Raw genomic sequence first — 15,001 nt, forward strand, 5'->3', positions numbered from 1 at the left:
TTCAATGATTATAAAATATAATTTACCTTGGGTATACCCCGTTTGAATAGACAACTTACACGCAGATTTTTTTAACCATTAATTCATAATTTTTTTTTGACATCATATCATTTTGGCTCCAAGTTGGAGGTCAGCTAAGAGTCTGTACAGTTGCAGCGGTAATTTGCAACAATTCATTTTATTTTGATGCTTATCATTTGTCACACTAAGTGCCCAATCACTGCAATAATGGTGCTGACGATTTAGTCAGAGCCAATGACATAAGGCATAAAGAATGAAAAGTTTATTGCATTGTTATAAAATTTGGTACCTGGTTGTTCATGTATGACAGATTATTGTACCTGCAATTAGACAGCACAACATATGCCTTTGTACCACAAGCCACGCCACTACATTTCAGCCTAATTGCCACAATATTGTCAGTTTGTCTACATCTTGAACTGAAAAAAAATTAATTACGTATATCAATTTTAAGGAAATTCTTGCTTCTCTAATGTGAAATCTTCATGAAATTTTTCTTTAAATGCCCTCGAAATGGGCATTTCAAATGGGCCGTGTTTTCGGATAGTCGCTTTGGGAGCTACCTGCAATTTCGTGGAACTACTATAGGCAAGACACAGCGTCCACAAGCGACGGCATTCTTGGTGCAGTACCAAGCATGCTGTCTTATCATAGTGTGGAAACGCAGCCGCTTGTCGATGCCTTCAGTGCTAGTCACGTGAGTGATGACGCAGAGGAATACATCTTTCGAAAGTGATCATCCAACATTGCGGCACAAGTTTGTCAATGCATGTTGCTGTGCAGACATACACTTGCCCCTGGCCTAGACATTCCTTGGCCATGATTTTCTAGCAATGCATTTTGTGCTATACCTTTTCACGCTTTTCAGGCTTCTCCATTGGTCAAAGTGATGTTCTGCACGCATAATCAATGGGATCAGCTGGCCATTAACAGTGGATGATAAGAGTGGCATATACCGTATTTACTCGAATCTAACGTGCACTTTCCTTACGATAAAACAGGTTCAAAAATTGCGTGCGCGTTAGAATCGAGTTTGACCCTAAATCTGCATTACCATATAGATGTTGGCATTTCAAAATGACCGCCTCGCATGTGAGTCAAGCCTAGCTACAGTAGCTTGCTCCATGTGCTGCAGTACACGTGCTTAGGCATTAGTCTACCATCTTTGTTCCCATTTTCTGCGTCTGCTCTATCAGCATGAAGTGCCGAGTTCATCATGATGCCGCATTTAAAAAGAAAGTGATCATGTGTGCGGAGACGGACGGGAATCAGGCCACTTCACAGCCGTTCGGAGAATCCAAAACCTGCGATCGGGACTGGCGCAAACAGAAGGAGAGGATTTTCGCCAGCAAAGCAACGTGGAAGAGTTTCAGTAGACCGAAGCAGGACGTATTCTGCGATGATCCACTTCGGCGATACGATCGATCGCGTTAGAATCGAGCAAATACAGTATGTGTGTATATATATATATATATATATATATATATATATATATATGTGTGTATGTGTGTGTGTATATATATATGTGTGCGTATATATACATATATATACAGGGTGTTTCAGCGAACACTTTCAAAATTTATTTAAGGTTGCCTGTGGCAGATAGCCCAATTCTAGTTAATGAGCTGGTCTATTCAAAGAGGCGGACATTTTTTAACAATTTTTTAAACAATTTTTTAAAGTGTTAACAATTTTTTAAAGTGTTCGCTGAAACACCCTGTATATATATATATGTATGTATGTATGTATGTGTATATATATATATATATAATACAAGTGACAAAATTGTGGCCCCTAATTTGACCATTGTCATGCTGTCGATACAGATAAGTACAGTGAATACATATACCGAATTTTCATCAGTGGCTACTAGATCGAGTAGACTTCACTAATTTTGGTTTCACAGAGCATTGGCAACATGGCCAACGAGCATGCCGGCGATGTCTCAAAACGAAAATATCGCTCTTTCTGCTTGACTCAGTGGCCATTTTATATTAGCACACGGTTGTGCAATCAGAGTCCGAATTATTGCACGATGTGCTGCAAGGTGTCCGCAGTATTGGTCGTCCTTATACATTACGTCTATAGGGCTAGTGGTAGTGCCACGGCGCTGTCAGAATAATCAAGCGTGTCCGAATAATCTGTCGTTGACTGTAATGAGGTTTTAATGTTCCTGGAACCAGTGGTAGCAACTGCATCTGGAGATAATTTGTGCCACATGTTTCCGTGAGATAAAATCATAAGCTAAATATTTTTACAGAATTACCTGTAGTTTATGTTATCTGACTTTAGAATTAAATGAAGTGTTTAAATTAAGTGGGCACCTTTTGTAACTTTTGAATGTGGGGAGTAAACAACGTTAGTCAAATCGTCCAACATCGGATGAATGAAATCCAATTGTACGGTATGGCCACCCCCGGCTGTTATCGCAGTGATCATTCTCATATAACCATGCTGTTCTTAAAGTATTGCACTTCGACACTTGTTGCAGGATCATGTTGTTGGATCGTGACCCCCAGTGTTTTAGTGCATATTTTGCGTACATTGCTCTGGTGGCAATTTTTTAAATTTAGTATAAACAGGATACAATTTAATTGGGACTTGGTACGATCTATCTGTCGTAGCGTGCTTGAACCCTATGTGTTTAATTGTGTCACTATTTCCGTTTTGAGAGTGGTGCTTGCTTGGAACTGCCTTCGGGAACTGCTGGGGAGACGTTGCCCTTGCCAACAAAGGGTTGTGGCATGAGCTTTTGTAGTTCCAAGAAGTACCAGTCAAGACTTACCAGGATGTGCCAATGATCGCTTGAGCATGCTGTGAATTACAAGCCATTTTATTTCTATGCATCACAGATGCCGTCTACTTTCCCGATCCGGACAACCTTTTTGAAGAGGCTGCGAGGAGCATGGCTCAACAAGCGAAGCCCTCTGGTCCGGCCTCCAACCCAGTCGCTGCCACTATGCCGCTTGTGGACCGCAGCAAGAAGCCCAGCCTGTTGAATGGCCCCGTGCCAAATAACACGGGCCCCAAGATGGCCAATGGTGGCAGTGCAAATGTGCCAGACTCCGTAGGAACCAAAAGCGGTGTGTTCCTTCAGGTGAGAAACAAACCTGTCCAGTAAACGCTGAGCACTGTCAAAGAGAGTTGCCAAGCTTCAAGCTTAGTAAGTCTGACATGTTTCTAGAAGTAACCAACCTGTGTTCAACCTCTGTTCAACCTCAGCACTGCCTTCATTATAATGTGTTCCAGAGGTGCTCCAGGATGTGCTGGCTGTGGTCTTGTGCAGCAGAGCTCATTACCCGAGTGGCAGTGTTAACTTATTTAAGGGTCCCTGTAAACCCTCTAACTGCCAACTGCAACAAGATTGTTGACCTTTGTAAAAAGCTTTGTTTCAGATAGCGTAGACATCTAGTAGCCTCTGTGCAAAATTTAACCTTCGAAATAGTGTCTTCTTCACCAAAACGATGTCAAGAAGCAACATGTGTCTTCGAGCACACCTTCTGAGCATTGTGTTTTGTTGAGGGCACGCTATTAACTGGGATCAGGTGCGTCGCTTCATATTCGAACCATGACGGACACTCTTCATGAAAACGGTAGAAATTTGCTACCTGTGTATGCTGGGTGTCTTGGGCACATCTTAAGGCATACTTAAGCAATGGTTTTATAACTTTCAGTCTCATTTGGGAACGTGGCTTTCTTGTGGGACACGAAATGTTAATCCTTCTACCGTGCATACAGCAGAACCTCATTGATACGATCCTGTTTCTTACAATTTCCCGGCACCAACATTTGTGATTGAGAAGACAAAAAAATGGCGCAATACAGTTACGCTTCCTTTTTACAGGTTCGTACGTTCCTGGAAAACACAATCTTTCAGCACCAACATTCGATACATTACCAAACTGCGATCGTATGATACCTTTTCCGGCCGCTAGATCCCATGTAAACAAGAAAAGGCACAAGGCCTGCTCAATGAGAACTTTAGCCGCCCACCGCAGCAGCTTCCCTGCAATGCTTGCCCGCCTGTCTCATGTGAAAATGCCGGCACGCACTCAGTTTCTTGTTCCGGTACCAGCAGATCTCCTGTGTCATTGCGCACTGCATTCACAGCTGTTGCCACGAACCCTATTGCAATAAACATCTTCACCTGTTTCACAGCGCGTGGGGCATAGTGCTGTTGAAGCGTACCGCACGCTTTTAATAGAAGATAACCCAAACGTGCCGTCGCTTCCCACTGCAGCAGACTCAAAGTGACCATCACGTTTCGCTCTGGTGGTATTGTATTCTGGCATCTCCAGCCAGCTCGATTTCGTTTTAGTTTCCTCCCACTTATTAAAACACTAGGCAATAGAAAAATGGAAACGTGCGTCTCGGGTCGCTTAGGGCCCCACCATTTCCTCAGTGTCTCAAGCCACAACAATCCCATTCGTGCTGAATGGGCACATCAAAATTTCCTGCCATTATGACCTGCTCATAGAAGCTTCTGACACAGGCTGAATTCGAGTAGTACAAACGTGAGTAGGGATGGGCGAATATTCGGTATTGTCGAATATTCGATCGAATAATTCTATATTCGTTATTCGCTTCGATTCGAATTCAGGTATTCAATATTTTCGAATTATTCGGCGCTCCCGAATAGGCAGTCGGAAGCCACGGTCGTCCGATACGCATCTCGGAGGCTATGCTACATGTCATGGCGGCCATACATCAATCATAAATCTCGAAGGCTATACATTTTTGCATTAAAGAGCCGGAAATGTGCGACGCAAAAGAGCAGAAACGGTGCTAGCGTACAACCGAAACGAAGCGGCGGAGTCCGTGTCGCTATGGTCATCAGCGAAAATTGTACGTGAATGACAGCAATGACGGAACGCTTCGTGCCTATTTGTGTCTTTGTTGCGTTTATGTCAGTCATCCTCTTATCCATGTCACTCTGAACCAAGGGTTCCTCAGTCGTGAACTTCTCCTCTACGATCTCACAGTTGCTCCTTAATCTGCCAACTTCTTCTGGCATCTCTCTCATGTCATGGAACCCTGCTACGCTATCACACCTGTTTTCCATCTCTATCTCGGCCTCACTCTCCTTTTCAATGCGTGTGCTCTCTCTTGCAGCATCTCTTTCTCTAGAGACTGTCTCTGTTCCTCACACGCTTTCTTAGCTGCAGCATGCTCCGCTAATCTAGCCGCCTCACCTACTCGACACCGGCTTAAGGCGCTAGCCCACTCGTTCCTTGCCCAGCCTTGCCCGACCGTTTTTTTCTCAACGCGATGCGAATACGCATCTAAATCACCTTTACGCCCATCGAACAGAGCCATCAACTTCCCAGGGCAAATCTGTTTTGGCCTGGGTGAAGTAGAGTCGGATGACGCCGACCTGGAGGAAATCGACCCCTCGCGAGACCTGGCGTTCATCTCCGCTAGTCTAATCTTTAACTCCAAAATTTCTTTTTCACTTTTGTGCTGTTGTTCTTGCTCCACGCGTACTCATTCGTGCTTCTCGTGCTCTCGTTCGTGTTCTTTTTCTTTTTGTTGTTGCATATACACAAAAAACGCCATCGTTTCCTCCTTCGACATATTTAAATACTTTGCTATCGCCGCCAAACGTTCCCACTCCATCTTTACAACTCCTGAGTATCCGTGACTGGGCCGTATCAATCCTGGCAGGCTCGCCAATATTTTGTCACCTTCTACTCGCTTGGGAGGCGGAGAGTTGCGTACATGCGCTAATCTCAATGGAGGAGACACGGCTGGCAGCACAGCAAACAAGGATTTAATATGTACAAGGACAGTAAAAGCACAAGGCACGCAAAACTACAACCATAATTCACCCAAAAATGTTCACTCGAACTCAAACACCAAATTCATAATAAGTACAAACTATCAAAAGATAATTTATATCTCAGTTTCGGAGCCTAGCTCCGTCTTAACGTCTCTACGTCAGTCTTAGCACTGACCCGTTAAAGTCTGGCCACCCTGTCCCCGGCCTAATTGCGTCGCAATGTGGAAGTGCGGGTTCTTACAGACCGGGGGTTCGAAGTTCCTGTTGAGTCCGCGTCGATCTCATCCGAAGCTTTGTGGGTGCCGTAAGTGCCGACGCCTCGCGGTTCCGTCGACCTGGCCGAGTACGTGGCTGGAGCTTCGGTAGCCGCTGACGTGTCACTCGCTGGGTTAGGCCTCACGTCTTGTTCATTCGGGTTGTCGCTGATGCCGTAAATTGCCGACGACTCGCGGTTCCGTTGACCTGGCTTAGTGCGTGGCTAGAGCTCCGGTAGCCGCCGCTGACGTGTCACTTGCCTAATGAAGTGTTCTTTGCCCTCCGACGATCTGCGTGGCGGCCCGGTGCCCCGGTGATTATCGGTTGAACGGGCTTGGCCGAGGAAGAGGGATTCTCGAGAAGAAGACCGGAACCACCGTGAGCAGCAGTGGCCGGTCCCAGGAGCTTCGTCTGGACGTCTCCGAGGACTACAGCTACACCTGGGCCTTGCCAGTGCCACGACCTTCGTGGCCAGGTCCTCCGCTCTCCCGTCGTCAGAGCATGGCTGACGAGGCGACCTTCCAGCTCAAGAGCCATGTCGATAATACCGCTTCGATGCTTCTCCCTCGCGGATTACACCTCGACTCGCGTGCCTCGAGCGCTCGCGCCGTTCGGAACGCTCCGCGAACGTCATCCTCTTTTTTGTATACCTCTGGCGACCTCTTACATGTGACAGTTTACCGCCGCGCATAACAACACGTTGGCCACAGGATTTCATAGTCGCCATCCATGATCGCGTCGATAGCTGCCGCGGTTTCTTCTGCAGCAATTGCGGCAAAAAGTAGTTTCGTTTTGACTCAATACGCACGTCGGCCGCCTGCCTAAAAAGCGGCGTAGTGGCCATCCACGATCGCATAGATAGCGACTGCGATTTCGTCTGCATTTGTTGCAGCGAACGGTAGTTCGTTCTGACTCAGTGAGTGCGTCGGCCGTGTAGAGTACGGCCACGCTAGCGGCAAAAATGCGCGCGTCATGCCGCGAGTGGCCTTGCCGCGAAGTCCACTGTGGCAATTGCGTCTCACCGCGCGGCAGCGCGATATGATCTCACGCGCTCTCGGAACGCGGAATCACCGTGAGCGAAAAAGGTGCGATCGGACAGAGTCCAGAAATCCCTTCATAGAACCGCGAGACTACGACAATCGTCGATTGATAACCCGGCGCGGAGTGGCGGAGGTCCGGTTGCCATGGCTCCGTGACGTCACCCTCGTCGCTCTTGATTGGTTCTTCATCTCGCGGCACGCGGCACTTGACGCAGAAATGGGAGACTCATTTCGCGCGGCACGCCATAAAACCGCCAATTACTGCCGCTCTTGCGCGCGCGCGGCATGATGTGTTGCCGCTCGCGGCATGACGCGCGCGTTTTTGCTGCTAGCGTGGCCGTACCCACCGCGAAGTCGCCGTTCATAATCGCGTCGATGGCGGCTGCGGCTGCTACAAACACTTGTTTCGGTTTGACTCGGTGCAAAGCTGTCGAGGATGACGAGCACCGGCTACATCGCGATGCACGTGCGATCTGTTGGCGGTCAGCTTACTGGCGAAAAAATAATCGGGATGTGCGCGTGGTAGTGCAAAGCGTGTCGCGAATGATGGCGTGCGCCGCGGCCGTGCTGCGAAGGAAGTCGCGAGGTCTCGATCGCCGCTGCGAGAGCCAATCAGTCACGAGATGGCGAGAATTGCAGTTTCCGCACTGCTTTTGTGCGAAATAGCAAAAGGATTTGCTCATCCATTACACTAATAAAATTGGGCTGACGTAGTAAGCATTTGCCTATTGTTTTCTGGATACATACCCTGATAATTCGGTTAATTCGGACATTTTTTTTTCGGTCCCGTGAGATTCAAATTAACTAGGTAGGTTTTACTGTAATACAGTTAAACCTGGATATAACGAAATTGACAAATTCCTGAAAAACTTCGTTATAAAGAGGATTTCGGTATATGCAGGTTCGGCACGAAAATTTGAAAAAGAAATTCTTACTGTATTTACTGCGTTCTAACGCACCCTCAATTGTAACGCGCACCCGTTTTCCGTTTTCGTCAAAGCACTCATCCTTGGAATGTCACACCAGGTACCGGATGCATGGACGCGTGTCGTTTCGCACAAGCGCGAGGCATCGGAAACGAAGAGCGAGTGTCACGATGGCGTCGTAGCGTCGTATAGTGTTACAGTAGAACCCCGCTGTTACGTTCTGGGGGGCTGCGTTTTCCCGGCTGTTACGTTGTTTTCGGCCGGTCCCGGCACAGCTCCCATAGAACCCAATGCATTGATAACCCCTCTGTTGCGTCGCAACTGCGGGACCGTTCCCGCATTGTACGTTGTGAACTGCCACCCAGCGCCGGCCCGAGCGGCCATTTTGACTTTTCATGCCGCTTTGCTTGGTGGCTTGACGGTGGCATTGGCCGCCGAAAGTGCCGGGGGCGACAACTATGACGTATTTTCGGTTTCCGCCAGCAAAAATATGGCCCTTGATCCGTAATTGCTATGTAAAGATGGTGTCTATGACGCATTGTGGCCTTAAAATTCGTTTTGGCTCATAGATATTCTGTATAAAGTCCAAGGACGATAACGCAGTCGCTGCGCGTTGTATGCTGTATGTGCGAGTGAAAATGTGCGAGGGGAGCCGACGACCGCGTCTAAATCTCGCGCGCGCAAGAAAAGCAGGGAGGAAGCACGCCTTCTTCCGTTGCGCTCGAGGCACTGGCAAGGGAGCGAGGGGGGAGGGATAGCGGGGCGGCATTGTACTGTACTCTGGCATCAACTGCATACTGCGCGGCGGCCCGCGTATCTTGATAGCGATCTGCCTTGGGGCAGAGCCTAGTAGTGTAGGTGTGTCGGCGGCTCGTAGCTTTGTGTGTGCTGTGTGTTTTCGGCGCTCAGTTTGCTTTCAAGCGATAGACAACAGCACGAAGGTCACTTCGCTCGCTTCTCCAGCGTCGCTTCCACACGCCGCCAGCGTTTGACAACGTGTGTCCGCGCTCATCGAGTATGATGTGGCACAGCGTGTACCAGCTAGCGCTTCGGCAACATCAACTGGAAAAGGAGAGAGTGCCGGCTTGGCGGGCTAGGCCAGCTGCAGCAAGCGGCAGGATCAGGTTTGAATGAAGGGAAGGGGAAAAGGGGAAAGGTCACGCCCGCGGCGGCAAGATCGCCGGGTCGAGGGATGCAGGCCCGCCTCGCACACGCACACACGCACACGTGCGATTGCTTCACATTCCGTCACGGCGGAGAAGGTGCTTCCGGTTGCTGCTCGCGCAAAAATGACAAAATTTGGGGTGAGATCTCTAGGTTGTCGGAGGAGAAAATTCCTTATATCGGAGGGCGTCTCCCGCTGCCACTTCGTTACATAGAGGTCTCAAATACATGTGCTTCTATGGAGTAACGGCGGGGAATAGAAAAACTTCGTTATATCCAGGAATTTGTTATATGGAGGTTCGTTATAAGCAGGTTTAACTGTATGTGATATATACTATTCGATTCGAAATTATTCGACCAAATCACTATTCGCTTCGAACCTCAAATTCACTATTCGCCCATCCCTAAACGTGAGTTTGCTAAATCCGCAAAAAACGTCAACGCGCCTCTCGGGCAACTCAGGTTCCACGATCTCGGCACTCATCGGCATCTCGTGCTGCAATGCTTCGCTTAGCGCATAGCATTACGTAAGTGTCAACTACAGTTGAGTCTGTCAAGTTTTTAGTGGCTCTGGTTTGTATGTTCTCCTGGTTAGTGTGTTTTTCCTCGCATGTTTTTCTTTTTAAAACATATGAACAAGGTTCTCCTGTACTTGTGCAGTGAGCGTACTCGCATAATAAACACACCCTCAACTGTGTTCTTCAAATTTAATACTTTTTTTCCCCTCATAATAATCGCATGCCCAACTTTGGTCCTGTGCAGTCCCACAATCAAATGGCTGTGCTGTAGTTTATTGGGAAGTCTAGAATCGTTTACTCTTGCACATGTGTTTAGAGCAAGCATGCCTAATCTCAGTGCCCGTTGCTGTGTTGGCATGTGGTTTTGATAATGGTGAAGCTGATGACAAAGCCATGACAAGAGAACACTGGCAGCAAGCGTGTGGTAAGAACAGGCATATCTTTATTGTCGTCGATAATGCTCAGTCTGTTCCTACCACATGCTTGGCCCCAATGCCTGCTCATAGGCACCCCACAGACTCAAGAGAGCAAAAAACACGCAACTGCTCCTTGCAACAGTAACTTTATGCAGACACAATAGGAGATTGAGCGATGCACGGCTAGAGTCCAAGTGACCAAGGGGTGGCCTGGGCTCGTTCGGCATAGTGGGCATAGTGTTGAATTTGGGTGTCTGTTGCTTGCTTTTCTGCTTGTCTTTGGTTTTGCTGCGTGCACTGAGCCATAATTCGCATTTTACAGACGGCTTTAAGTTATGGCCACGCAGTATGCACTGTAGGATTGGATGTGGACTGCCGGAAGGCATTTCGGTATTGACAAAGTTTGCTTGTGCTACTGGTGGAAGCAGCACGATAAGCTGCTCACTATGTTCACTATAAGCAGGATGCATCGCGCCTCCTGAGGGCCGAAGACCCGGAAAGTTTCCTCATGTGGAATAAGAAGTCCCCTAATATGTCATGACCCGCCGCGGTGGCTTAGCGGCTATGTTGTTTTGCTGCTAAGCACGAGGTCGCGGGATCAAGTCCCGGCCGTGGCGGCCGCATTTTGATGCGGACAAAATGCAAAGACGCCTTTGTCCCATGCATAGGGGGCACATTAAAGATTCCCTGATGTCCAAAATTAATCTAGAGTCCCCCACCACGGCGTGCCTCATAATCAAATCGTATTTTATTGCGATAGCAATTACATGCACACTCCAAAGCAGATTTCTGCCGTCGGCGTCGGCGTCGCCGTCGCCATGAGGTTCCGCATGACGTCAACGGTGATGAAATCGTCGCCGCGCTTCGGACGGAGAGCAAACGCGCGTTCTGCGCCGGGCTCCCTGAAGGGCTCCATGGAGAATTAAGCGTCTCTTTCCTCCTTTCCATATATACAGAGCAAACGCAACTTTTTCCGTTGCGCGTAAGGCCGTGGGGGGACGGGAGGGAGGGAGGGGAGGCGACGTTTAGCTGCGGCACCAAATACGTATTTATATAAAAACGCCGGGCGCGTTCGCTGCGAATGCGGGCAAAACGCCGACGGCGTCGACAACAGTTCTGCGCGTTGCTGGTGCTGTTGCATGTCCAAGCTTATACAGCTGATAAAACGACTATCATTACTCCGTATAGCTCTCTACTAATTTGCTATCGCAATTGGTGCTTCGCCTTTCGGGTGAAACTGCGACAAATTTTTTTGTCACGTAGAACCCCAGAATTCAATTCTAATATGTCATTAACGTGTCAGCCACGGCATGAAAGCATGGTATCTCCTCTATGGTATTTAAGGTGAGCAAACGGTGGACCACACTGTTCATATGGCGCAACGAACTGTGTTTGAGAAGACGCACGTCATTTTGCAAATGATTGCCTCTTTACTACAAGAAGATCTTCGTTTTTCACAGATCTTCGCTTTTCATGTGCCGGCTGCGGGATAAAGAGTTTATCTGTTCACAAAACGGAAACACTAATCAGACGCTGATAAACTTCGACATGCTGATGAGTAGGACGGTCGAGGAAAGAGTCGCACACAGCATGCTTGTCAAAACAGATGCCGAAAAGCAGTGCTTCAACGCGATGCTTGCGATAATGGCAGACAGCCAAAAGCGCCAGTGAGGACGAGCTGTTGTGGAACCATGATGGGGATGAAACGACTGGCAACCTAGGCTCAAGTCTGGTGAACTTGGCACGTAGTCAAGTGCAATAAAATAGCTGTCACGTTTTGCAAATACAGTCAACGTTTGATTTTTCAGACTCCTTAGCGGCCGCAAAAACGTCCGAAAAATCGGACAGTTCGAAAAAAACGAATGTATGTCTTTTACTGCCTCCAAGGGCTCAAATCGCCACAGGCACGTCCGAAATAGCTCTAAAGGCCTGGCAGCGCACTTATTAGGCATATCGGTGCTCGTACTGTAATAGGAGATGGCGGGTGCACGCGTGTGTAATTAAGGGAAACGTATCATGTCCCGTGACAATTTCTCCTTCCCAATCTTGGTATGCTTCACTGCAATACTTCGTGTGTGCGTCACTGTGTAACATTGCTGTATTGAGGGGAAGCTAACCTTTGGGACCCGGCATTATGCAAAGTGTCGTGCTTTCCGAGCTTCGAAACCGTTGGCAGCAGTGAATTCTTTGAATGAAAAACACGGCACTGAACAGCAAGTAGCTTGGTAACAAACATCAAGTAGCTAGGCCGAGCGTTGAAGCGGTGGTGGCTGCCAGCAGGTCTGCGTGCAATAGTGCTGGTTCGAGGCAGCGAGATAATCAAAATGGCAGTGGTGGTGGCTTCGATTAATTCTGTTTCAGACCTGCAGTCATGGCAAAAAGTCTGGAAAATCGGATGGCGAAGGTTTCTTGTGTCCGGAATTTCAGATGTTCTTATACATTGACTCTATGGGGTACGTGGCTGTGCCGCGAAGGCATCCGATTGGGCATGTTCGAAAAATCAGGTGTCTGGAAAATCGGTCGTTGACTGTAGTAGACATGTTTTGGCAAAGGTAAGTTACCTAATGCAATGAATACACATTTATAATGAATATTGGATATAACAAAGGTATTTTCAATGTGACTTCATTATAGCTAGGCCCAACTGTATTCCCTGTACTATACAATAAAATTTAAAACTTCGAAGTTTTAGAAGGCACAGGAAGAGTGGTAAGTGGGATGATTAACGGGTCATTAGTTTTATAATTCAAATGCTGCACACTCCAGCTAGAATGTTCTCGGCCTGCAGGTTGATCGTGCATCGAAACCCCTGCCTGGTGGTCCGTTTGGTGGTCTCAGCCAGGATTCAGACTCCGGGGAGTTGGAGGCCACATCCCCTGAGGGCATTCGTCAGACAGAGAACCTGAAGCAGAAGCTCCTCGACCTCACAAAGGTACAGTTATGCCTAGTTTAACCTCTTCCGCCCTTGGTTTCATCTTTCTGTCAACTAAAGGGACCTGCAGTACTTTTTAAACACAGTAAATAAACTTGATTAGTCACTAGTCTATGAAGCACATCTGAAACTCGTACTAATACTGTGCATGCAGCTGGAAGGCCACAGTTGCGCTTAAAAGGCTGCCTGCCCTTTCCTAAAATTTTTCCACCACTTTTTTCTTGCTCTTACACAGGAGTACACATGATCGCTACTCGCACATTTTTTTGTGTATGAGGAAGCAGTACCTCCAAGCAGAAGGGAAAGCAGAGAAATCACATTGCTGGTGCATTGCCTCGGGGGCCTAGCTGGTGTAAAAGAATGGTACCACTGTACTGATTCTGCAGTGCAGTCCACTTATAACGATATTGAGGAGAACGAGAAATCCGATCGTTATAACCGATCATCGCTATATCTGGACTGCCGAAAAAAGGAATGCCGAATATACCTCTGCACTCCCCAAACTGCCACTTGCGATAAAAAATCTACGTTGTAGATTCGAAAGTCGGCTGTGAAAAATAAAACATTTATTGATACCTCTAAATAGCGTCTCAATCGTTAGGCGAGCTGAAATAGAAATCTGCACTTGCTATCGCGGAAGTTTCGGATTCACAACCGCCGTGTGCATCGCGTCCATCTGCTGCACGAACACTGGCGGCTGTAATTTAGCGTGCATGAATTCAATCAGCGACTCGATCGACGACGTTGCACTTTGGGTGAACATCGGAGTTGGTGTCAAAGACGGGCCATTGTCAATCGCGTCATCACTGCTGCTACTGCTGTTGTCGCCTCCATCGCACAACACCGCTGTCTATCGCGACAACGATAGCCCCGTCGGAGATCTCTTCGCAGAACGAAGCAGCACTATCTGCACTCGGGAACTCCTCCATCGAAGCACCACCTATTGCATCGTCAGTAGCAACATGCTCCCAAAGTTCGATAATAGAGAGCTTTAGATTAGGGGGACGCAAGCATTGGGGGCCCCTAATCTAAAACTCTCTAATGTCAGTGGCTTCCACCATGTTTTAGTTTCACCTATGGGGGCTTCGTCCTGGCGCACAAAGCCCGCAATTGAAACTCATGGGAGCGGACAAGACGAGAATAAAGAAGACGGCGGGCTCCAAAGGCATGCGCGCTAAGAAAGCAATAAAGAAAAAAAAAAAAGAATCTTGATTTCGTTCGCATCAAACGCAGCTGTCTCGTCTTGTTTCTGCGACATGGTGCCGTGACCAATGATTTAGCGGCTACTCCTCTTCCGACTGGCCACGGACTACCAGAACGACGGACTGGCCACAGAAGGTGGACGAAGAGGAGGCCCAGGAGCGTACCAACGGCAGCGAGACGAGACATTGACGGCAAGGAGCGGCACGGACACAGAGGGCGACCAATATTCGGATGACGCCTCGCCGCTAGAATCTGTGAGCGACCAGCAGTTTCCTCAGTTATTCAAGATGAACAGAGAAGGGATTTTGAAGAAGCGAAAAACGCTGAGGGCGCAAATAACAAACCTAGTGAGCGATGCTGAAAAGAAACTGGAAGAGAATCACGATCCTACAGCGATGTAGCTGATAGCCAGCCAAATTAAAGGTATTGCTGACTCACTAAAGAAAGCGGACGAGCAGATGGAGCAGTTCATAACACCCGAAACAGCTGACTCGGAGTTTGCGAAAACAAATGAGTACGAGTTAAAGATAATAAGTGCTCTGCACAACATCAACGCGTACCTTTCTCGGCAAGAAGTACGGACGAAGAGGAGGCCCGGGAGCGAACCAACGGCAGCGAGACGAGACATCGACGGCAAGGAGCGGCACGGACACAGAGGGCGACCAAGATTCGGATGACGCCTCACCACTAGAATCTGTGAGCGACCAGCAGTTTCCTCAGTTATTCAAGATGAACAGAGAAGTGATT

General features: G+C 48.0%; 1 protein-coding gene across 2 annotated transcripts in view; it reads left to right on the plus strand.

The window, feature by feature from the left end:
* The window catches only part of LOC119455301 (ubiquitin carboxyl-terminal hydrolase 8-like), a 176,348-nt gene that overhangs the window by 53,538 nt on the left and 107,809 nt on the right, over positions 1–15,001 (plus strand). For both annotated transcript variants that reach the window (XM_037716700.2, XM_049668693.1), the window contains exons 9-10: positions 2,874–3,118; positions 12,908–13,051. In XM_037716700.2, the coding sequence (XP_037572628.1) occupies positions 2,874–3,118; positions 12,908–13,051 (389 nt within the window). The remainder of the gene's footprint in view (positions 1–2,873; positions 3,119–12,907; positions 13,052–15,001) is intronic.

The sequence above is a fragment of the Dermacentor silvarum genome, chromosome 6, assembly GCF_013339745.2.
Source record: "Dermacentor silvarum isolate Dsil-2018 chromosome 6, BIME_Dsil_1.4, whole genome shotgun sequence".
Lineage (NCBI taxonomy): Eukaryota > Metazoa > Arthropoda > Arachnida > Ixodida > Ixodidae > Dermacentor > Dermacentor silvarum.